The 24052-nt window shown below is 48.8% G+C and overlaps 1 protein-coding gene across 4 annotated transcripts in view; it reads left to right on the plus strand.

Moving 5' to 3' along the window:
• Positions 1-22177, plus strand: part of Nadk2 (NAD kinase 2, mitochondrial) — a 43079-nt gene extending 20902 nt beyond the window's left edge. For all 4 annotated transcript variants that reach the window (XM_077693163.1, XM_077693160.1, XM_077693162.1 and 1 more), the window contains 5 exons: positions 3978-4223; positions 13200-13351; positions 14043-14183; positions 19339-19378; positions 21257-22177. In XM_077693163.1, coding sequence (XP_077549289.1) covers positions 3978-4223; positions 13200-13351; positions 14043-14183; positions 19339-19378; positions 21257-21395 — 718 coding nt within the window. In that variant the 3' untranslated portion in view covers positions 21396-22177. The remainder of the gene's footprint in view (positions 1-3977; positions 4224-13199; positions 13352-14042; positions 14184-19338; positions 19379-21256) is intronic.
• Positions 22178-24052: the final 1875 nt, after the last annotated feature.

Consider the following 24052-nt stretch of genomic DNA (forward strand, 5'->3'; position numbering starts at 1 on the left):
AATGTTGCGGAAACGTACGGGGATATTTTTCTGGCCTTTCCGTGGTGTGTTGGGGCAGATTTCGCCTCAACGAATTTTCGCTTCAACGAAATTTTTCGCACGTCCCGTCAATTTCGTTGTAGCGGGATTCGACTGTATAACACTGTCTTGGCCAACCCCAAAGGCGGCGAAAGAACAGCACTCCATGGCAAGGTGGGACAAAAAGCTCGCAGGCCCCCCGTGCACTGGCCCAAATCAGAGCTGAGTGTGGTAGGGTGATACATCCAGCCCTAGTCCTTATCTACACCAGCCGAACCTAGACAATATACAGTCGAACCTCGATATAACAAACTTCGATGTAACGAAACCCTCGATGTAACAAACCACGTAATTTTTTCTAAGTTCAAGTGTATGCACACCATGTATTTTTAACCTCTGTGTAGCGAAGTCCCGTTTGCCAAAATTTCAATGCTACGAAGTTTCATGGAAAATTAGGCACAAAATTTTGGTTGTACACTCAAACCTCGTTATAACAAAGTTGAAGGGGAGCCGTAATTGTTTCGTTATATCCATTATTTCGTTATATCAATTATAACAGTTTACGGCAATGTGTATGCCCAGTTGTGTGCACAACTATAATCATGCAAAGAAGAAAACCACCTCGTGGCCCACTGTACCACTACGCGACCTTGCATGTAACGGAAATTTAATAGAAGACAAATAGTTTGCTTACTGAACGTGCACACTGCCCATTTTGTTGTCCGCTAGACATCGCTGGAAAAAAAAGTCTGCGGTGCTCCTTTGTTTCGGACATGGCAAACGCAAGACTTCCACTTCAGCGGTGGCCACCGCGTTGATGCCGTTTTTGACGTAGCCACGGGTGCCGAAGAAACAACGTAGATGATCGACCGCATCGAGTGCCGGCGCCGATGGTCGAACGTGTGTACACGGGAGACCACGGCGTCATTGTTTGTTTGTCAGGTGATGACATCTGCGACAGTTCGTCAGTCGTCGCCTCCGTAGTGACTGCTTCGGCATCGGGGTTCAGTGAACAAACCTTGTGCCACTTCTCACTGCCGTCGCGTGGCCCACCAGCCGGCTCGCTCTGCCCCGGTGGCTGAGCGAGGAGGCAGGCTCGCTCGGCCGCGCGTGGCATGGCTGTGTGTGGCCGTTAGGTTGACGCGAGAGTTTTAAAACAGCTGCACTAAACGAGTGGCGAACTCTGCGGAATACTTCACGCACTGTGGTAGGGCATTTGAGGGGGGGAGACTAATTTAGTTCGTTATATCCATTGACAGGTCAATTTTACTTCGTTACGACGTTTTAAATGCAGGGGTCTCTATGGAGATTTCAAGGGGCAAGGTTCACACAGGTCCTTGAAAACCTTGAAAACCCTTCAATTTAGAAGTGTAAATTTCGAGGCCTGGAAAGTCCTGGAATTTTTAAAGGGTCCTTGAAAACCCTTGATTTTTCTGGAGAGAACCAATGGCCCTATCTTTTCACAAGAATTTAAAGTGCTCGTCGTGAATTTTAGGTGTTACAAATGTAAAGAAACATTGTAACAATCAAGTTTCAGTGTATTGCGCGAAATTATGAGTTGTGGATTCTCATTATTACGAGGCAACATTGGGAGCAGCACTCCTCAATAGAATTCATGTCACGATACAATCTCGTGAAAGCTGGCTTCTGTTCTCTATCTTGCATGTTCCATCTAGTCTGTGGACTACCTTTCATTGCATGTTTGCTGTGCCTTATACGCTCCATCTGCGTTTGCTTTTACGTGCAAATGGTGGACATGTACATAGTTCATCTGCCTTGCAGCAACACTTGCTGAGGTAATTTCAGCTGATACTCTTGCTGATAAAGCAGGAGATGCAGGCAACATTAACTAAGTTTTGAAATCAAGCAGCCTCAGCAAAACACCAAGAAAAAAGAAAAACCTCTAAATATAAACTATGAAAAAAATAAAGCTGGGGGAGCATTCATGAACCCATAGTGCCTATCTAAATGTGCAATAATGTTCTTAGGTATTAGGCAATATCAAAATTTTGCATGTTGTTGAAAAAGTTATAAATAATCCCAGATAAAACATAAGATGGGGACCTTGAAAATGTGTTTTCTGGTCCTTGAAAGTCCATGAAAACCTTTGAATTTTTGCTTTTGAAGCCCGTATGAACCCTGAGGCGAATTTCATTTACTTCGTGATATCCATTATTTCTTTATATCCCATTACATTATAACGAGGTGTGAGTGTAGAAGTATATTTGGGAGACGCAAGTGCTGGAACGCGATCTCAATAAACCGCGAACGGCGACAAATGCCGCGAGTCACGGAGTCTGTGAGGGAGCGTTGTGCCTACAAGCTCCTTGCCTACAAACTGCGCAAGGTGCCGCCGCTTTGCCCGTCGTTCGTGTTCGCCCACGCTTGTTGGGTGTCATTGTTCCAGCAAGTCTGCGGTGAAGCATTTGTGGGTTGATATGAGCCTTGTGCGTGCATTTTTTTTCACACCCGCGACCGCGATTGCGTGCCGGAAAATGACTTGCGCCGCGCGCGGCAGTGTAAGGAGTCTGACAACTTGCGCCAATGGGGAGGCACACAACACATGGCGGGAGCTTCAAAGCACTCGGGCACGACTGGCTCCGGGATGCCAGAGACGATTTGCCCTAGCACCGTGGAGGATGTTTGATGGGCGCTTTCCTAGCGGCACGCATGACGTTTTACAGTGCAGTTTTCGCCTACATTATCAGCTTCTTTCCTCCATAAACAACTTCGTTTGGCCTTCTTATTGCGTTTTAGGAAACGTTTAGAAGCGGTCGCTGGAGCTACCAGCACCGCGCGGGTAGTTGCCGTGGCTGCGTCAGCACGCCTGTGGCTTGTGAGGCCTGTTTTTGCATGCAGAAAATGCTCCGTGCGGTTCACGCTGATGCTCCCGTATACGATTAAGCTTCGACGGCATGTTGCCCCCCCCCCCCCCCCCCCCCCCCCTTCCTTTTTTTTTTAATCGAAGAGTTCCATTTTAGGTATTGTAAGTAGTTCGAGCTACCTGCGGCAGCCGTGTATGCGCATCACGCTTTCACTTGCAGGTGCCACTTCACGCGGTCAATTCTCATTTTAACCGTGAATTCCAATGTAGCGAAATTTCAATGTAATGAAGTATATTACGAATTTTACAGACTTTGCTTCATAGAGGTTTACCTGTATATGAAATCCTGCACAAAACTTAACCATCCTGTACTTACAAGAGGCACACTTAAACTCTAAGCGCACCAACTTTCTTCTGAACCAATATTCAGTATTTAGGAGAGATCGACAGCTGCAAGCACTGCTCTGACGCCGCAGCTGTAGTTACACAAAAATCTGTCCCTTGTCGATGTCTTCAGTTGCACACCGCCCCATAGAAGCGGTTGCTGTCCAAGCAACCGTATTATCTGGTGTAAAAGTCGCGTTTTTTTTTTTTCTGAAATTTTTGTTGGTGGATCTTGTCCACCGGTGCGACTTGCATATGGAATAAATCTGGTTCGTGGCAGCCCCACATGGTCCGCACTTGAAAAGGTGCCTGTGGGCTGCGTGATGTTGGCGCATGTTCAGAGGCACAGCTCTGTGGTCTAAATGAATCCGGATCCCACCACTGCGGCGTTTCTGATGCCCCATATGTCACTTCAGGACGTTAAACCACATAATTTGCAGCTTTTTCTAGTCAAAAACATAATGATAATGGCCTGCGACAACCGTGCACCACCTTCTGCCACGCACAGTAACTACACTTCAGAATAAATTCAAAGTAACATCAAATTGTGTTGCAAAAACAAAATGCAGCTTATAAATTATTACAGACAGTTTACTCTGAAAGAGGTAAGCGAATCAGCGGTACTTGTGCACCAGGTTTGGTTAGATTCTGCGCAGCAATCAGGTAAGGTGTTTTATTTGCCACGTGCCCCCATAAGCAGCCCTAGAAAGACGGTGGTCTCTAGAAAATGGGGTTTCCCTCCCCCATGCAGGTGGATGTGGCGGCAGCGGCTGCGGGTGACGCTGAAAGGGGAGCACGCCTTCGACGCGCCCGTGGAGCTGCACGATCAGCAGCTGCAGTACCCCGAGTACCGCTTCCTCGACTGCTGGCAGGAGCAGCACCGCAAGTCCGCCACCGAGGATGGCCTGGCCGCCGTGCCTCCGCCGGCCGACGCGGTCCACGTGCTGCCCGTCCGCTCGCTCAACGAGGTCTTCGTGGGCGAGTCCCTCTCCTCCAGGTGGGCCCTTTTCTGTTGGTGAAGGCTAAAATGAAGGGGCAGTGATGGAAGTGCTGCTCCTATTGCTCCAAACTGCTCCAAGACGAAACTTCTGCTCCAAGCTGCTCCAATTGGTTGTTTTAAAGGGGTCATGAAATACTTTCCGCCGATGCATGGATGTACATGTAACCAAACAAAGCAATGTATTAGCAATCTCCTCCTGCAAGAATTTTGTTAAAGCAATGAGTATTAGCTGAGAAATCGTAAGTCAAAAACCGCGCATTATCGTCGCGCTGTATTTCCTCCTCCTTTCAACTTTTTCTTCACTGTTGTCGGCGCGCGAGCCTTCCCTCCCATGCTGCGCTCCTCAGCGGTGACGTACTTACGCTCTTGCGCTCCTCAGACTGCCGTCTGCTATGGGCAAGCTCTTTCGGCCTTTTCATCTTTGTTGACACCATGGACATGGATCCCGCACTCCGCTCAAGGCTAGAAAAGCGAACGAAAGACCTGGCCACATGTGTGCGGCCTGGCCTTGCCCTTTTACGGTGTACGTTGCTGCAGTTGCTATTGGCGGCACGTGACTTTTATCAGCGGTGAACTCGCAGCCGCACCGGGAGAATCGTGCGCTCGTTCCCTTTGATGCACCGCGCAGTGTTTATCCAAAAAGCCATCTCAGATGTGGCCCTGCTGGTGCCGGGTCTTATTTTGCGGTGGTGGTAATTCCTACCGGCAGCATGTGAAAAAGACATTTTAAACCGACACAGAACCCATGCACAAAATGCTCCGGATCGGATCGCTTTATCAGTGGCGATAAACGGGAAGGTGCAGAGCAAACCAGCGCCACACTCGAGCAGCGAGCACCCGTGTTCTGACAAGCTGCACCCATGTGTTGCATTCAACACTGACGGGAAAGCGTTTGTTTGCACTTCTTGTTTGGATAGTCGTAAATTGTCCAAGCACTCTGGCACTCCACTAGCAGATCAGCCGGCGAGTCATTTCGCAAAACATTCGACAGATGGCGCCGTATGCATTAGTGTGTCGCTACGCAAAACTGATGAGACGCTCTACTAAAACTCCCCTCGCGGTGTTTACGTAGCGGGACACAAAAATTTAGCGTTTAGCATACGCAAAGGCAACAAACGCTGTACTAAAACTCTCTATTAGCAGCAAAATAGCATGCGTACGGGCGGCCGCAACTTGGCGGCAAGTAGCGCGAAATGGAGGAAAGATTTTTTGCCTCCGATGAACCAAGTTCTTTGCCCCTGTGTTTTTAACTACGTCAAGTGGTTAGCACATCGCCCTCGTGCAGCTCTGTATTGTCGTAACATCGCTGACTGTGTGAACGAAGCTTGCTGCCAAGCCAGCGACCGAAGCAGTGTGTGTGTGTGTCAGGGTGTCTAGCGACAGGGAAAACCGGGAAAAGTCAGGGAATTTCGCGCCACCGGGAAAAGTCAGGAAATTGTCAGGGAATTTTTCAATCAAGTAGTAGCAGTCAGGGAATTTTTCAATCAAGTAGTAGCAGTCAGGGAAAACCACTTCGGGGCCTGCCCACAGTTTCAGAATAGGGGAAACCAGTGTTGGGGGCCCCCAAGAAGTTACCGAACGCAACACGTTCGCGCGCGATGAAAGCGTGAACCGCATGAAATGTTTTCTGGTTTTTCTGCAAGCAAAAACGCGCCGCGCACGGGGCGCGCTGACGCCGCCGCGAAAACCACCTGCACGGTGCGTGCCGAGTGGCAGGCGCCGGCAACATGGCGGCTGCACCGGCCGCGGAGTAGTGCGGTAGCTCCAACGACCGCTTCTAACGGCCCTTTAAAATGGTACTCAAGGCACAAACGCACTTGCTTGTGCAGGAAAGGAGCCACCGCAGACACGAATCGTCGACGCGGCCGTGAAAATACCGCGCACGAATCGCGTGCAGAAAGTCGCCGTGCGGCTCACGCAGCTCGCAGCTGGCTTAGCTTGCTGGTTGCACTTGCGCAGAGGGTCTATGTAGGTGGTGCCCAAATCGCACGCACAATGGGCCTTTTTTTTTTTCAGCGAATTTTAAAAGTCGGCGCTTTTTTGTAGCTAATCTTGATAGAACTTCTTTCTTATGACATCAGGAGCCAGAATTACCTAATCAAAAAGGAACATGACATGGTTTAGCGTGAACCGCGTGGGGCGTTTTCTGCTCGCGAAAATGCGCCGCGCATGTCACAGACCCTCTGAGGCTGCCGCGGAACCGCCTGCACGCTGCGCGCGGTGCTGCCGGCAGCGGAAACATGGCGGCGGCTTCGACCGCGAATTGGTTGCGGGAGCTCGAGCGACCGCTTCTAAGTGCTGTCTAAAATGCCACACAAGGCACGCACGAAGTTGCTTGTGAGGTAAAGGAGCCTATAATGTGGGCGAAAACGGTACTATAAAACATCATCCGCGCCGCTAGTGAAAGCGCCCATGCAATACCTGCCGGGGTGGTAAGCCTAAACATATCGAGAGCTTCGAAACTGCCGCCATGAGGCGTGCGGCTCTCCATTGGCGCAAGTCGGCAGGCTCCTCCCACTGCCTCCCGCGACGCGCGTCATTTTCTGAGCGGGGCAGAAGCTGCGCACGCGCGAATCGTCGACGCGGGCGTCAAAAAAATCGCACGCGCAACGCCGACGCGCGCAAATCGCGTGCAAAAAAAAAAAAAAAAAAAACGCACCATGCGGTTCACGTTGCATGTCGAGCCAGGACAATAAAAAAAAAGCAAAATGTGCTTGCTGAAGCGCACTTGAAGCTTCTATCTGGCAAGATGAAATAAACTCTCTGAAGCCGTAACAGAAGGCAAGCAAACCTCAAACTGAATAAACTGAAGTTAATGTGTTTTGTGTATGCTTTTTATATGCTTCACGGACCATTTACACATAATGGTGCCTGTTGTATTGGTCAGGGAATTTCGTTTAAAATGGTCATGGAAAACATGGAAAAGTCAGGGAAATTGAATTAGGCAATTTGCTAGACACCCTGTGTGTGTGTTGTGGACGCGTTCCACAACACGTTTCATCGCTTCGCGATGAAATGCGACGTTGTGCTTGTGCGGTTGAATAGTGCTTCCCATGCTCTGGATTATCTTTCTCGAGCGACGTACGACTCAACCTTGCATGGGGTATGTGCAGCGTGCGGGGCTAAAAGCCATCTCAGCTTGCGTGCCAGAGTTAAGTGACTTGCTGTTCGTCCCCGCAAACTGGGCACGAGGTGAGTGCCGAATTTACGACGGGCAGGAGGAAGCAACCGATCGTCTGTCAATCGCGGTTCAGACTTGCAACGCATGTTGTGACGTTGAGTTCATTCGAAATGCATTTCTGGATTGTTTTGAAGTTGAATAAAATGTATGCGTCAAACCTGGGCATTCGGCTCAGGGCGTTCTCTGCGATAGCAAGAAAGAAGTGCCACGGGGCTTCGACGCTTTCTTTATGGTACGTACTCACGTATGATAATATCGATGTCGTGTTATGGCCGTCATTCAATACAAACGGTTAAGCGTTTTTTTGCACTTGTTTCGTTTGTCGTAAAATGTCCAAGCACTCTGGCACTCTGCTGGCAGATGAACCGGCGAGCTTTGTTGAGCAGACGACACATCTCTTTGCCGGAAGTGCGTGAAAAAGCCGCCCTATAGCAGGATGTCTACCTCATGACGAACATCTGGGAATCGATCATGTAGACATATGAAGATGGCGGCGTCCAAAAACACGCAGGGGAGGGTGAGAAAAGGGCAACAAACTTTGCAACAAAAGTGTGAGCTTTCCGCTGCACGTAAAAGAGTAATACTTGGCACTGCTGACGTTGAGGACCCAATCTAACAATTGCGCTAGTCCATTTAGTGTGCTCAAAACGCCTTTCAGGGCCCCTTTAAGAAATTTTTGCTCCAAACGTGCGCCGAAGGGGCATTTAGAAAGCGTGTGGTAGCACTTCTAACTCTCTGGTGCAAAACCGGAACTGAAAATAAGCTTGTGTCTAGTGTCACCGTTATTTAAACATCAAAGTCAAACCCGCTTGTAAACTGAGTTTGCTGTGATGTGTCTGGGCATCTGTAGACATGGCCTTCGTTGTCTGTGATCGTCCATGGCTTTCTTTATGGCTTTACGGCCGCCCTGGGGCATTGCCATGTTTGTCACAAAGAACATATGAACGGTTCTTTGTGGCGTGTACTAGCCTTGCTAACATTGTAGAGTTAGTCTTATCCGGCGTTGTCTTTTTAAAGACGTTTTTCTGCAATCATTTTCTATTGCATGCTGCATCGGTCCAACTCCAGCGTTGTTGTGGTGTACCCAAACTACATATACAGACAAACCCGGAAGTTAAAATGTTCAATTTTTTTTAAAACGTGACGTAAGCATGACTGTCGTTTTCTGGCTTTTGCTCTAAGTGTGTTTACCCTGTTTTAGTTTTTGGCTGCAAGTGGAAATGTACGTTTTAAAACTAGGAGAATTTAGTGATGTACCTAAAGCATTTTTATCCGAAAGTTGAAGGAGATCTTTTTCTGATTTTTTAAATGATGTGCCTACTGCATTTGATCGTTGGTTTTTACATGCGGTATGGTGCGTAATAAATATTGGAAACTTTAACGGTTATCTTGTGAATTATATCCACCCTTATTATACCTGTATTGAAGCGTATTTTGGCATCTGCTCCAAAGTGGCTTGTGGCTGCTCCAAACTGGAATTTTGCCTGCTCCAACAGCTGCTCCGAGAAGTAAAATGCCGCTTCCATCACTGAAGGGGCCATCCCACTCTGTTATGGCGACACGTCGGCACGACAGTACGGCTGTGCATTTATTACATCACGTTTTAGGATTATTATTTTTTCTTGCTGCACCGCAACCGCTGTCTTCACACCATTGGGGTTGCAGCCCCGGTCTACTTGCCGGGCTGTCGGTTCAGCCCGATGGCAGCGGTTGCATTTTCGCCACTGCTCACAGCATTGCTCCTTGTACTGACGCACAATGCGCTGCAAGAGTGCTCTCCTTCCCGTGGTTGCTGACTAAGTCGCAAACACGTAGCCGTGGCTCGTTTCCTGCAGACCAATACGCTTCCCTGTCATGCCACACTGCGTGCAGTTGACCGAATTGCCCTGCATGTGGTGGCTGCGCAAGACGCCATCGCTCATCTTGCGTGGGGTTGCCCCGAAGACCTCTTTCCCATTATATGACCCACTAGCGAGCACTGGGAGGATGTGCTGGGCAGCTTGGCCTGCAGGTTCAGAAGAGCCGAACTGAATGAGTGGTCGAGGTCACCAGAAAGCATGCTGAAGATCTTTTACAAGTCCAGGACCACACATCACACATGCCATAATCCGAACCTGTAATGTGATCGTCGCCAAAGTGTGCAGCTTTTCTCATTTGTTGCCATTTGCTGTACATGCATTTCGCATTCAGTAAAAGTAGGCTTGTGCGAATATTCGGGGTCTTCGAATATTCGAACGAATATTACAGTATTCGAATTCGCTTCGACTTGAATTTAAAATTTGACGCTATTTCGAAGTATTCGGGGTAAACGAATATCAAAACTGCATTCAAGTTTAAGCTTCGTTAGGCGAGCCACAGTGCCATTAACATCAGGCCTACATCTTGACTACATGTCGAGCCAAGAGAAGCAAGCCACATTCAGAGCATTGTCGTAGCCTTCTTAAGCGTGATCCGCATGGCAAGTTTTTGCACGCAATTTGGGCGTGTCGACGTTGCGCGTACGATTTTTCCATGCCCGCATCGACGATTCCGCACGCGAGGCAGTGTCTGCTTCGCTCAGAAAATGACACGCGTTGCGCGCGGCAGTGGGAGGAGCTTGACGACTTGCGCTGTTTCGACTTGCTTCGAAACTGCCGCCTCATGGCCGCCAGAGATGCTTAGGCTTACCACCCTGGCAGATATTGCATGGGTGCTTTTACTATACTCGGTTACAACTCAAGAACGGCACCACCTCATGTAGTGTATCACTGCGCCAAAGCGCCGGACCCGTGACGTCAGTGCGCGCACATTTAGTAAGGGGTTTGCTATGAATGCGTGATATCGTCTGCCTTGTCTCGCGCAGTTTGTTTGTCATCACTGGAGTCGTTTATAAGCATATTAAGTCCAAAGAATCACGGGAACGGCTCACGCCATGTTCAAAATATTCCCAGTAACGCCCTGCTTGCGCCGCGCGGAGAAACATCCGGCTACGGTGATAAGGCACAGCGGCAACTTCCGGTGTCGTTCTTATTAAGTTGTGACCGAGTATAGCGGTGCGGATGATGTTTTATAGTATCGTTTTCGCCCACGTTATAAGCTCCTTTACTGCACAAGCAACTTCGTGCGTGCCTTGAGCGGCATTTTAGAGAGAGCGGTCGCTTGAGCTCCCAACACCACTTCGTGGCAGTGGCTGCCGCCATGTTGCCGCCGCCGGTCGCGCCGCGTGCAGTGTGCGGGTGGCTCTGCGGCAGCGTTGGCGCGTCTGTGACGTGCGTGGCGCGTTTTCGCGAGCAGAAAACAACAGCCCGGCCGTTCCTGGAGAAAGAGCGACAAAGAGGGGAGAGAGAGCCTGTACGTCGCTGTCGCTTGCTCGCTCGGTGGTCAAGCGCCTCACCGGCTCGGTCGTATCATCCGCCGGGCCGCGCAGGTCCGTTCGCAAGAGCAGAAGTTTGTCCCATTGCAAACAATCCTATTTCGCCGGGACTTATCAGAAATTCGTATTATCCCGAAATTCGTATCACCCAAAAACGTATCATCAAGATTCCACTGTATAGAACTTTTTTGTGAAGGTCCTGCCAGGCTCGGAAGCTCAGTGTCTCAGTGACAGGAAGCTCAGTGACACCTGACAGCTATTCGAATTCGCTTCGAACTAAGATATTACTGTTCGCACAAGCCTAAGTAAAAATGTTCCCAGCCTTGGCTCACAATGTAGTGAGCCACATGGCAAGTCGGCTGAGATTGCAGCAGCCTGCAACAACTTTCACAAGGGATGCAGAAGCAGAGTAGCGTTGGGTGTGTGTATTGCAGTAGAAGGGAAAAAATGGCCACATATCTGCGCCTTTCGTTGCAAGTATTCACAAAAGACAGTAGCCTGGTGCCCTTGCCAAGTAAATGCCTTCCTTCTCTTTCCCGCTCACCTCTCATGCTGCTATTCTCCTGTCTTGTTCCTCCAAAGATGAACATGCTAGAGATTTGCTCAAGTCAATTTATGTTTACCGCGTTTCACTGCTGCTTACTAACGGCATAATTTTCCAACACCTCTCAGATGCTGCTGTTTGTGAAGGTTTCATTGATTGATCATTCAATAAAAAACCTGCATAATATTGTCCTCGAGATGGCTTTTTCGAAACTAACAATATCGGGTTGCACATTTTATATTCTGTAAGTTTTTAAAGTTTTCCCATCAAAAACCGTTGCAAAATGCTGTACAAAAAATACTTATGTGTACTGAAGCATGTAACTACTTGTGCAAGTTTATGAAAAAAGGGCAATTTTTGGAGCGCCGTATTTCCGGAACGAAATTACTGGGTGGGCGCCGCCATCTTGGTGTGGTAAAGATGTGAAAACATGGCCGCCGGGAGAGGCAGTTGCTCCTAGTTCAGGCAGAGTGCTCGTCGACGATTTCTACCGTGCTTTTGGTAATGGGGGTGGCTGGGTTTACATTTGGTCGTTTGATCTGTTGCGGGAAGTTGCCGGACTCGAAAAATGGGGGTTCATCAAAAACAACAAGGCGGCCGCGAACTCGCCATGTTTCGACCTTGAGTGTGAGCCCGGTGCGTGCTTGAAGTGAAATTTCGGGCTTATTGCGGTGTTTGCGAGCTTGCGAGCGGCGGCAATGGGACGATCGACGCTGCAGAAGTAGCGTTGCAGGCTACATCGCCGCAAAATAGTTTGTTCAAGCAGTGTCCGATAGCGGTACGGGCTATTATTTCACGCTAGTAATAATGGTTCATTTATCAGAAGTGAAATTTAATGCCAAGAGGGAGGCGGCTAAACATACCAACGTTACTCAAATTACGATCGTAAGGATTGAAATGAGAGGGCTTGTGGGGTGCGACGACTGTCACCTCGCTTTGCGCAACTTTTCCCGTGGCTGTACACTTGTGCATAAAGCCAATTCTGGGATAACAAAAATAAGAATTTCGGCATTCTCGTGACAACAAAAATGCCTTACGATTGCTTGGTTTCTCAACTTGATATTTTCAACGGCATTCCACGTTATCTACGTATAGTGCCTGAGAATTTAAAAATGGTTTGTAAAAAAGGCAGTGCAGTTTGTACCTTGTGATACTCTGGTAGAAAAAACTTTATTGAAAGGCTGTTTCAATGTCATGTACGTTCAACATCGATTAAAAAGTGCACTTCTTCCTGGAGAGTAGCCAAAAATGTGATTCATTAGGCTCCTAACGTGACATAGTAAATGTCGTTCTTCTGCTTCAAGTCGAGGTTCTTCTGCTCCAAAATCGAGATTTCGCTGCTCCAAAAACTGCTCCCAAATCTGATTCACCTGTCTCACCCCTGACTGCTCCGGGCTTGGTGCCTCGATGCCAGCGCTGCCGTACGTCAGAGACGCGCGTGAATCGAGGCGCGTTTGTGTTGCTGTTGCCGTTTGATTTTTTCTAAATGCTGCCAGGTAGCGTGGGTAACAGCAGGCAACGGTTTTCTGCAGTTGATGTAGTATTTCATTTGCTATCGCAAAAACTAAGCATCCGTGAATTTTTTAATGAAGGAACACTGCAAATATCACTCATGTATTGATTTTCTGCCTCACATTTGCATAATGTCTTGTTCTTGTTTAACATTGTTGACGAGCATGAACACTGCTAATGGACTAAGACATCTAAATTTGGCTGTGGGTATATAAGACTATTGCGCCGATTCAGTTTCACTTTGGCCAGGTGGCTGAATCGAGACAGACAGACAGACACACATACAGACATGAAAAAATTTCTGCGTTTGAGTAACCCAAGAAAGACTATCGTCTTTAAAAAAAGAAAAGCTCACAGCCCCGCCCCTCTGCTGCTCTGGTGCAGGGTGTCGTACTACGAGCTGTCTGTGGACGGTTCCCCGCGGACGAAGCTCAAGAGCTCCGGCCTCACCATCTGCTCGGGCACAGGCTCGACCTCGTGGTCGTTCAACATCAACAAGGTCACGCCCCAGTGCATCCAGAGGATCCTCGACATCGGTGCGTTGCTGCTCATTCGAGGCCGATCTGAGCAGGGGCAGATTATATAGAGTGCATGTTGCATTCCACTTGGTGGATATGCCTCGGGAAAGCTCAAGTTTACTTGTGTGAAGCCCCGTGGATCATACAGTAAAACCTCGTTACAAGAGACACTCAGGCGACCCAGGAAACATGTCTCTTGTAACCAAGGTCTCTTGTAGGCGATGGCGAACATAGAACAAACCACACTGCTTTCATTCAGATGTCTCTTATGACCAAGTGTCTGTTGTAACAATGTCTCTTGTACTGAGGTTCTACTGTATTGGGATTTTTCTCTATGATAATGTGGATATATCGTCACTTGCTTTTTTATATGTGGTCTCGTTAAGCAATTTGAATTTTACTTATATTTTTATATGCATTCTTGTTTACTACGGTACTTAGTTTTGAGAGCTCTCTCCCTCTTTAAGCGTGGGTTGTTTGCAGGTTTGGCTGTACTAGAAGGTTACGTAACTTTTGAATGTGGTGTTTCCTGAGGCATTTAGTATTGCTTATAAGCCGAAGCTCTCATCATCTTTGGCTACAAACAAGCCTTGGAAACATAAAACAGGGGTCTGTGGGTTGTGTGGGAAAACGTGCAACAAGGGAAAAAAAAACGCTGCAGCATAGAGGTGGCTGTGACGGTGACCCCCTTGTGCGTCCCCTGCTGCAGTGACATCGGAGACCGGGGTGGACCTGCCGACGCGAGACTCCAAGCTGATCGAGCGGGTCACGTCGAGCTTCAACAACTCGCTCATCTTCGACCCTTCCAAGTGCCTCATGGCGTACACCATTCGGGACCCCGTGGTCTTCGGTGAGGCTGGACGGCGCCACATTGCGTTAGGGTTTCGTACTCGTGTACACGAGAGGGAAGTCTGGCACCGGTGTGTGGGTGAGCTACGCTGCAGCGAGCGTGCCGTCGTGCACCAGAGTTACTCAATACATACAGTTGCGAAACTCCGCTTCAGAATCCAAGCGGCGCTAGCACCCCTCCCCCTCTGCTTTGTGGAAGCTGAGGGGCAAGTAGACGCGCACGGCACCTAGGAGACAAAAACTGAACTTCGCTAGACTATTATTATTCAAAATTCTTTTGTGAAGTAAAGATCGCTTTTTAAATTAGAATACATTAATTAGGTGAAATTCACTTGTGTTTTTGCGGCTTCTCTGTTTATGCCTCACGGCAGCAGCCGCAAGCACTTGGGTACTACTTCAACGTCCTGCCGACAGACGACAGGCTGGTCAACATGCCCCGTGCTTGTTCCTGTGCAGGGGGGCAACCGAAGACCGGCTTTTTATACATGGGGCCTGTGGGGAGTTTCGCAACTGGTATATTTCCAGTAACTCTGGTCATTCACCGGGTAGGAACGTTCCACTTGTCTTTGGCATGGCTCATGTACAGGTTGAAAAGTTCTCTGGGGGCTGCAGAAAAGTAGCATTATTATTCTGGAAGGTAATTTATAGCTGTTTACCGTATTTATTCGAATCTAGGCCGACCCCGATTCTAAGCCGACCCCCGAAAGTCCGAAGCCACGAAAAAAAAAAAAAAACTTGCCTTGAATGTAGGCCGAACAAAAGGCGAGGTCAGCGTTCACAAAGAGAGAACACGTTTATTGAACATGAAGATGCGGTGCTGGAACTCAATCAGTTTCTCTTCGAAATCACCGGGCAACTTCTGTGCGATTGAGGTTTGACGACGGAGGCTAAAGCCGAAGCGCTTCATGAATTTCTGTAGCCAGCCCCGATTGGCTTGCTCCCTTGCTTTTGCCTGGAGCACTTCCGTCCTTATTGGAAGGGCAGCTGCTCGCTGCGTCCGAACGAAGTCGGCGAATGCCATCTCCATTTCGTGGTGACGGCCTTCTCGTGGTCCGGTGAATGCCATCCTCGTTGCGGCGCACGCAAATATCCTCTCCCGTTGCGTCCTCCAACGACGGACATTTTTTTCATCCACGCCGAAGTCCCGCCCGGCTTGAGCGTTCGACAACTCCGCGGCTAAAACAACTTTTCTTTTAAAAGCGGCACTATAATGGCACCGCTTGTTTGGTGCCATTGCGCTGTCAAAACCAAACGCCACACCGCACGCAGGCCACTATCCGCACAGTTCAAAATGGCGGCATCGCCCCCAGCTATGGCCCCTTAAGTGGCTACTGGCTCGTCTAGTAATGGCTACAATACTTTCTTTTCTGGGTGGCGCTAGCTGCACGCCACTTCCCTCAATTTCACTTGGAAATTGGCGCGTGTTTCAAAATCCTCGAATTCAAGCCAACCCTGGAGTTTGATATATCAGTATTTCAAAAAGACTATCGGCTTAGGTTTGAATAAGTACGGTAATTATTAGGAAATTTGTGCTCCAGAAAGATTTATTTTTCAGATTATTTGGGAGCTTCATGCAAGACGAACTAGACAAGTGTTACCCTTGTTTTTTCATTCTGGCCATTTGGCGAACCAAGCCAAGTAGGCGAGGACATCGCTCGCTGCTGGGGCGCCAGATTTTCCTCTAGTATTAGTATGAAACCAGGCCACATGCAGCTGCGCTGGGTAGCTCTGTCCCTGTTGTTGCCAGACTGAAATTTCTTGTTCTGGCCGTGCCAGCTGTGCAAGGCAAAGGGTTTTAAGTTGTTTGTGTAAGAAGCTGTGGCGTGTGACCAGTTTTTTAAAATGTTACAGTTGTGTTTGGGTGCACAACGGATGTCTTTTAAAGGAGTACAGGCACAAAATTTTTGTTTTTCTGCTGTGCTGTCCACCAGCCCTCAAATCATAAAACAGACCATTAGATGGTCGACCGCAGCGTAAACACTTACTTGCAGCATCGTTTATTCGTGTTCCGGTCACTGTTCTCGTCACACCACACCCGGGCTGGACGCGTGCACGCATGCGTCCACACCAGCTGTGGTTGCATGCACCTGGGCAGCATGATGTCAGTCTCAGAACTGTGGCTTAACTCACGAGGGGGAGAGCAGCACGCGCCAACAGCATTCAGCACCTCGGCTGCGTCACAAAAGCCCCAACGTCGGCGGGTTGGTGCGTGGCGCTCAACTTGTAATTCCGATGGCGATGTCGGAAGCGTCTCCGTTCTGAGCTTCCTCACGCATGCTGAGAATAAAATTGATTTAAAGTATGTTGTACTTGGCGGTTGCGGTTGAAACTTACTGGGGAGTGTCTCCATTACAAAGGAAGCTTTTTGCATAGCTCGAAAGTTTCGTGTTAGTACTCCTTTAAGCAGTTGTTTTTGCTTACATTTTGAGCTTCTTTTGGTCTCTTTCCTCAAGCCAATGTCCCTTATCATGTAGTTGTACCTCGTCCACACGATCTTTAGGTCTGCTGACTCGATTTTCACACTCCTTCCTGTGTTGGTGCAGTTATGAGCTATTAAACTTTTCTCTTTATGCATAGGGATGTGCAAATATCGAAATATTACTGCAAATTCAATACAAGTAATAAAGGCTGCTTGCTGCTAATCGAGGCTGTTCTAATATACAGTTAAACCTCGATGTAACGAACTTCAATGTAACGAAACTCTCGATTTAACGAACCACGGAATTTTTCGTAACTTCAAGTGTATGCACACCATGTATTTTCACCCTCTCTGTAACGAAGTCCCGTTTGCCGGAATTTCAATGTAACGAAGTTTCATGGAGAACTAGGCACGAAATTTAAGTTATAGAGGTATATTTTAGGAGACGCAAGCGCCGAAATGGGGTCTCAATAAAACGCGAACGGCAACACGGGCCGCCCAATGCCGCGGATGCAGCGAGCCACGGGTCTGTGAGCGAGCCCCTTGCCTACAAACTGCGTGGCGTGCATACACGGCTGGCGCACTGTTTCTGTTTCTGTCAGAGCTTAATCGTCTACGCGGACATCAGCGTGAACCGCATGGAGCGTTTTCTCCTCGCAAAAACTCAAAAGGCGCCCCGCAAGCCACAGGTGCGCTGACGCAGCCGCGGAGACCACCCCCGCTATGTGGGAAGCTCCAGCGACCGCTTCCAACCGCTCGCTGAAACGCAACTCGAGGGGCGAATGAGAAGGGCACGCGAGAAGAAAAAAAAGCGGATAACGGTAGCGAAATTTTCATAGTAAAACGTCATGCGCGCCGCTTACGAAAGCGCCCATCAAACATCCTCCGCGGTGATAAGCCTAATCGCCTCTTGCGGGGCCGCCACCGCCGCATGCCGCCGTTTTCCCCATAGTTTGAGTTCGCTCATGCTTGTTGGGTTTCATCGTTCCAGCAAGCATTTGTGAATCTTCATGAGCCTTGTGCGCGCATTTTTTTTCACACCCGCGTCCGCGATTGCGCGCCGGCGGCGGCTTCTGCGCGAGGGAGTGACTCGCGCTGCACGCGGCAGGGGGGGGAGCCTGACCAGTTTCGCCAATGGGGAGGCGCGCACCCTGTGGCGGGAGCTTCGAAGCGCTCGGGCATGCCGAGGATTTTTGATGGGCGCTTTCGTAAGCGGCGCGTATGATGCTTTACAGTGAAAATTTCGCCCACGTTATCCGCTTTTTTTTTTTTCTCGCATGCCCCTCTCGTTTGCCCCTCGAGTTGCGTTTCAGCGAGCGGAAGCGGTCGCTGGAGCTACTCGCATCGCGCGGGTTGTCTCCGCGGCTGCGTCAGCGTGCCTGTGGCTTGCGGGGCGCGCTTTTGCGCAGAGAAAACGCTCCATGCGGTTCATCTGATGGCCGCGTAGACGATTAAGCTCCGATAGAAACAGAAAGAGTGCGCCAGCCGTGTGTGCGCGCCACGTTTTCTTTTGCAGGAAATGCTTCACGGGATGAACACTTCATTAAAACCGCGAATTTCAATGTAGCGAAATTTCAATGTAACGAAGTAAATTACGAATTTTACCGACTTCGTTACATCGAGGGTTAACTGTATTATCATTTTTTAATATTTTTCTGATTATTTTGCCTCCATGGTGCGTATAAGCAAGCAATGAAAAAGGTAACTAATGTTGGTTTGGGGATTATGCAACGCCACAGCTACCGTATTTCCATGTGTATACCCCGCATTAAAAATGCGAAAATTTCAGTAGCAAAGTAGGGGTGCGTATAATACGCGGAGTTTTTCCTTTAGTGCAGCTTCACGGCAATGCGTGTTGTGCCGTGAAGCTTTTACGCAGTAACACTGACCGAACCTTCCATGGCAGCGATTGCGAAAAACATAAAAGGACAAGGAAGAAAAGCAAAGACGAACGCACTCTAGCAACTGAATTTTGCGCTTTTTCTGTCTACATAGTATACGTGATCTGTTTCTTGAGCAGTAGCTTTCGTTCAGCCTTTCCTGTGTCAAATGCGCGCAGATTTTTTTTTTCTTTTCCGGTGAACTGAAAGTGGGGGTGCGGATTATATGCAGGGACGGGTTATATGCATGAAAATACGGTATGTGTTCACGTATTAGCGCTCAGTGAAAAGACTGTACAAGAAGGAAGGAGTAGACTGGCAGCTGGAGGTATAAAAAACCTGCAGATACTTTGTTAAGGAGAGATTTCAGTCCCCGATCATTTTCTTTCAATACTTGCAACCTGTTTGACCAGCTGCGAGTGAAAAACGGCACTTACTAGGTGTGTGCTTCAAGTGTCATGATTTAGAACTGACCAGGTGCAAGAACACTTTTGAACAGGTCAGGGACGCCAGTCCTGAAAGCCGTAAGCGGTACCCGGCGCCTTGGCGATTCTCGACACGTGAAGTAGCGATTTGCTCAGCCCTCCACCTTAGTAACACGGATATGTGCACACCAAGTCAAGTCAGGTGTGTTGATCTATGTTCTGCAACTGACTAAGCGTGATAGTCGCGGTCATTGCGTAAGCATCGGCCAGAACGAACGAAATAAGGGGCTGCTGTGGTGTGACCGAGATGCCTAGTGATGCAGTTGGTGTCAACTTGTGGTTGGCAGAAGCATTTAGGCTAAGTGGTCATGCCTTGTGCTGCTTGTTCTGCGGCGGCTGTTTTCATCACCGTGTTTCTCCTTTTTCCTCCAGGGACCGACTTCAACAGCAAGCCACGAGGTTTTGCCAAGAGGTGAGCAGTGGGAAATTGGACTTTGTGTTTTTTGTAGAAGCGCCGCGAAGACAGAGAATACCAGTTTGCTTCGTTAAAAAAAGGCTGCTTTGTCCTTCAGACAAAGAGTCGAGATAATGGGGGAAGCAGCGGCAGCAGTGGCGACTCCCCTGCAACTTTTTGGCCACTTTCTGCCAGCCTGATCCATCGCCAAGAAGCGTGACTGGTTGGTTGTGGTGGAGTCCGATTTGCATTTTATCGTATCATTCGGATACTTATGGGAGGGTTGGAATGTAGCTGAGTGAGCAAGCAAAAGCTAGTTCTTTTTGATTGAGCAAAGTTGTAGTTTGTCTTCAGGGCCCCTTTAAAGGTCCTTTGACGCCTGCCTTCTGTGTCAGTTTGGAAGCGTTTGTGGCAGCGGGGTTCACAGAAAGCACTATTGCGTTTTGATGTGTTGCATTTTTGTTAGTTTTTTGTTAAGTTGTATTTGTGTTAGGGCTGCATTTATTTTTTTATTGTGGATGGGCATAGATGGGATGCACGCAGGGCACGAATGAGTAAGGCAGGTGGGATAGGCACGACTTCACTCTAAATGTGGTTGCAAAAGTCTCGTTTGGTTGAAGTTGTACTTTCCTCTCAACCTATATACCAGTCTTGCCATATTATTAGTTGTCATCTGGCATTAAGCCCACCCGAACAGCAACCCGAACCCCGCCACCAGGCACCATGAACCAGGCACCGTGAACAAGAATACTTTTTGGGCCATGTTCTTCACTGCTTTCTTTTTTACACCCCCCACAGTGGCAACTGCCCGTGTGGGTGGTGTATAAAATGTACGGGAGAAAGCAACTGCCAGTGCAGGCAACCGTACAGTGCCAGTTCTCATCTTCAGCAAGGAGGAAATATCATGCACATATTCGTGTTCCTCTATAGAGAGAAGCAACAAAAGATGGCGGTGCATCTGATTGCTGGTGGCGGGGAGGGTGCTTTTGCTGTTTGGGTGGGCTTAATGCCAGATGACAACTGATATTATGGCAGGACTGGTATATGGGTTGAGAAGGAACACGGTGGCAAAGTTTTCAGTAAAAAAATAAGAGCCGTTCCACTCAACGGGAAAGCTGTCGGAAGTGCAGAGCAGTGATTCGCCATAATGGGCTGTAGCGCCGTTTTCCGCTCACTGCTACCACCCCATGCAAATCAAATTTCCCGCCTTCGCAGTGCTCGCGCACCCCCTGCCTGAAACTGCGCCAGTGGGAGTTCTGCTCTTTTTGTGCTTGCTTTTCCTCCCGCACGTCGTGGCGTTACACTGCCACTTCTTTTTGCTTAGTAAAAACCAACCCAACGAGCATTCATAACTAAACGAACGCGGGTGATGCTGGTTAATAACATCTATTTTGCCTGAAATGTACCTGCAGTTTTTTTTTTTTTTTATGCTAAGCAACAGGAAGATGTATGACAAGTGCCAGCGGTTGACGAGTTTCAAGCGGTTTTGACTATTTAAAACGCTTAGTTTTCGAAGTCTCTGCGGGACACCCTACAACGGTACGGTGGCTCTACTTGGGTCCGTTATCTCGCTGCGCCTACTGATTCCAGCAGTCAAGAAAAAACGCCCGTTTTTTTCGAGATTTCGGCGCACGCTAAAGATCCCCAGGTGGTCAAAATTAATCCGGAGCCCTCCACTATAGCGTGCCTCATCGCCTGCGTTGCGTCGGCGCGTGAAACCCTACAATCAATCATCTGATTCCGGCAGTCGCTTGACGTCGACCGTTACAGCCAGCTACGACGACAAGGCGAGGCCCTAAAGGGCTCTACACTTAAAAACTTCTAACGGCATTCCGGTAGTTGTGTCGCTGTGTTGGTTTGTGGAAAGCTAGGGCCCCCTTTTCTTTTCTCATGCAGGATCGAGGTCAAGTCGAGGATGTTCGACGCCTGCCTCGTCATCGACGGCGGCCTGTCGTTCATCTTCAACGACGGTGCAACGGCGGTGTTTGAGATCTTCGACGAAGACGCCCTTCGGACAGTGCAATTTGTGGACTGACCCCCCTCGGAGAGTGCGAGGAACTCGCTGCCGTCGTTTTCCGGTGCAACCTTTGCGCGAGTGCAGCTCAGTTTTTAGCGAGAGTGAACCACTCTGTTTTTTGGGTGTTGTTAAGTTTGGCGGCTGCGTTGCTCTTACACCCTCGCGTGCGCTGTACTTAAGTATTCTCTGCTCTGCTCTCAGGCTGCTGGTTCTTTTGCGCTTCTCGGTGTTTGTTGGGTTACGGGTGAGAATTGGCTTGCCATGGGGCGGCACAGAACAAATGTTTCTAGTTGCGGGTTTTCGGCAGTGTTGCGGCTGAGTTTTTACGCGAATGTTTTCAGGCTGAAGGGAGCTTAGAACGCACCTTTTTGTCGCGTCAGTGTGAAGGAAAAGCAGGTTTAGTTTCAAGTGCCAAGTGCATTTCTCAGTGTTGGTTGTGGGTAGCGAAGCGTCTGCCTCGTTTTTAAGTCTGCGTTTGTGCCTGTGTGCTCGCGTATCTCGTGCGTCACGTACCATAAGATATTGCCCAGTTCGGGGTGACTAGTAGGAAATGAATATGCGGTTGATATTCTCGCTATGTACGCCGCGAGTTGTCGTATTACCGAAATTGCGGTGCAATTGCAAAAGTTGTGACTTCCCTTTTCAGTGCCTGTGTATATACACAACTTCATTTTTTAACAATAATTGCGATTTAGTACGCTGTCTTTCTGCACTCTTTTCCCCGACCCGTTCTCTTTTTTATTGTCGGATCGCAAACCGACTTCGAAGTCTCCTAGAAGAAATAAATATATTTTTATAGAGATGTGCGATTCTTTCTCACACCTGGGTCGTATCGTGGGGACAAAAGCTGTCATAGAGCCAACAGCGCATGTTGTTTGACTGAACACATGTTGGCTTGAAAGGCAGCTTGGCAGTGCCAGTCGTGAAGTGCCCGTGTTGGTAAGTAACAACTCTGATGATAGCGACCATTGAGAAGGCAGGGATGAGACAGCTGCGCAAATTGCGCAGTTTAGATACAAATTTGTTTTCCTGTGCCAGGCTGCTCCGAAAGCTTGAAAATTGCCAAAATCGCACCAAACTGCTCCAAAACAGTGTGAGGGCGAAGGATTTTAACGCTCCCGTCAGTTTCAGTGCGGAAAAATGCTTACTGACGGCATAATTTTCCAGCACCTCCAAGGCTATGCCTTCTCTACGGGGAGGCGTGCCCGCGCCGCTGATGCACGCAGAGCGCTGCGCAGAGGGCGCTGCGACCAATCGGAGCGCCGGAGCGGTCGGAGCGAGAGCGGCCACTGCCCGGCCTGTGCCGCGTGCTACTGCCGCGGAGAGCGGATGCGCATTGGGTTTTGTTGGCCAGTTAGAGCGGTTAAATCCAATGGCTCGAGGTACATCAGCTCACAATTGAGGCTGAGAGAGAACTACTATAAGACCGTTTAATTTCGCGGCCCAAATTTTTCGCGAATCAGGCTACGGAGCCTATTTGCGGCCGCTGACCTTCGCGAGTGAGACCAAAGGGTGAACCGGAGCAACGAGAGCAGCAGTTTTGCTACTGCCGCTGGAACCATTATTTCGCACAATGTTGAGACAGTGAAATCACGTTTAAAGAGCCTGGCGCCGCCAGACGCAGTGTTCTAATTGTGAAAACTATTGTGTTATTCCCGAACGTCGTGCATGAAGGTGGTCGGCATGTAGTCGGCGAGGCTAGCTCGCGGAAAACAAAAGAAGCTGTAGTGAAATGCCCCCCCCCCCCCCCCCAAAAAAAAAAACCTGTTCCTAAATACTTCGGGCCGAGCCCACCCTCCGCCCCCCTTTGGGGTGAGGGGTGGGGCTTCGGCCGGGGGGTGGGTGTGACGGGTAAAGCAACGCATATGGTCATTGGATTAAATAAGCCTCAAGAACTTTTCAATTTCCCCCCCAAAAAACCCATTCCTAGATACTTCGGGCCGAGCCCACCCTGCGCCCCCCTTTGGGGTGAGGGGTGGGGCTTCGGCCGGGGGTTGGTGTGACGGGTAAAGCAAGGCATATGGTCATTGCATATGGTCAATGGAAGAACTTTTCAATTTCAAACAGCCGCAAATAAAATGATTGGCCATAACACAAATATTCTCCCTTGTTGCTTTCCCTGCGTGCGTCTCGCAATTCACTCAGAGTATGCGGGCGATCAAAAAAAAAAAAAAAAAAAGCTTTGTTGCAGTGAACAATATTGCCAGCGCAGTTACTGTTTGACAGCCTGATTCTATTAAAAATAGGTTTTGCATGCCCCTGAATTAAGTTAGCGAATTTTCCTGTAATTTTACAGGCACGCGAAATAAAAGGTTTGATACTACTCCATGCAGTTTCTGCCTGTTAACTGCAAGTGACAAAAAACATATGCATGCGTACACACGTAATATTTTTATTAAGCAATAACATTTAACAGATATTCCAACTGAGGAGGCAGCAAAGACGTGCGATGGGGCCTAATTAATGAACGATGCGGATTGGTCACATCTCGTTCAAGCTTAAAATTGACTCGCAAACAGAAAAGTCAGGATGGATCCAAAGGGCCACAAAAGAATTTTCGGAGCGTCCACACACCACACAAATATTTTCACGCGGTTACATAACCCTATGGCAGTGTACCCATGGTGGCGGTATACACAAAAATGCTTCTTTGTTAGGTAACAAGTCGAAATTCC

This window comes from Haemaphysalis longicornis, unplaced genomic scaffold (assembly GCF_048455015.1).
Source record: "Haemaphysalis longicornis isolate Haplotype H1 unplaced genomic scaffold, Haemaphysalis longicornis Haplotype H1 scaffold_12, whole genome shotgun sequence".
In the NCBI taxonomy this organism is placed as follows: Eukaryota; Metazoa; Arthropoda; class Arachnida; order Ixodida; family Ixodidae; genus Haemaphysalis; species Haemaphysalis longicornis.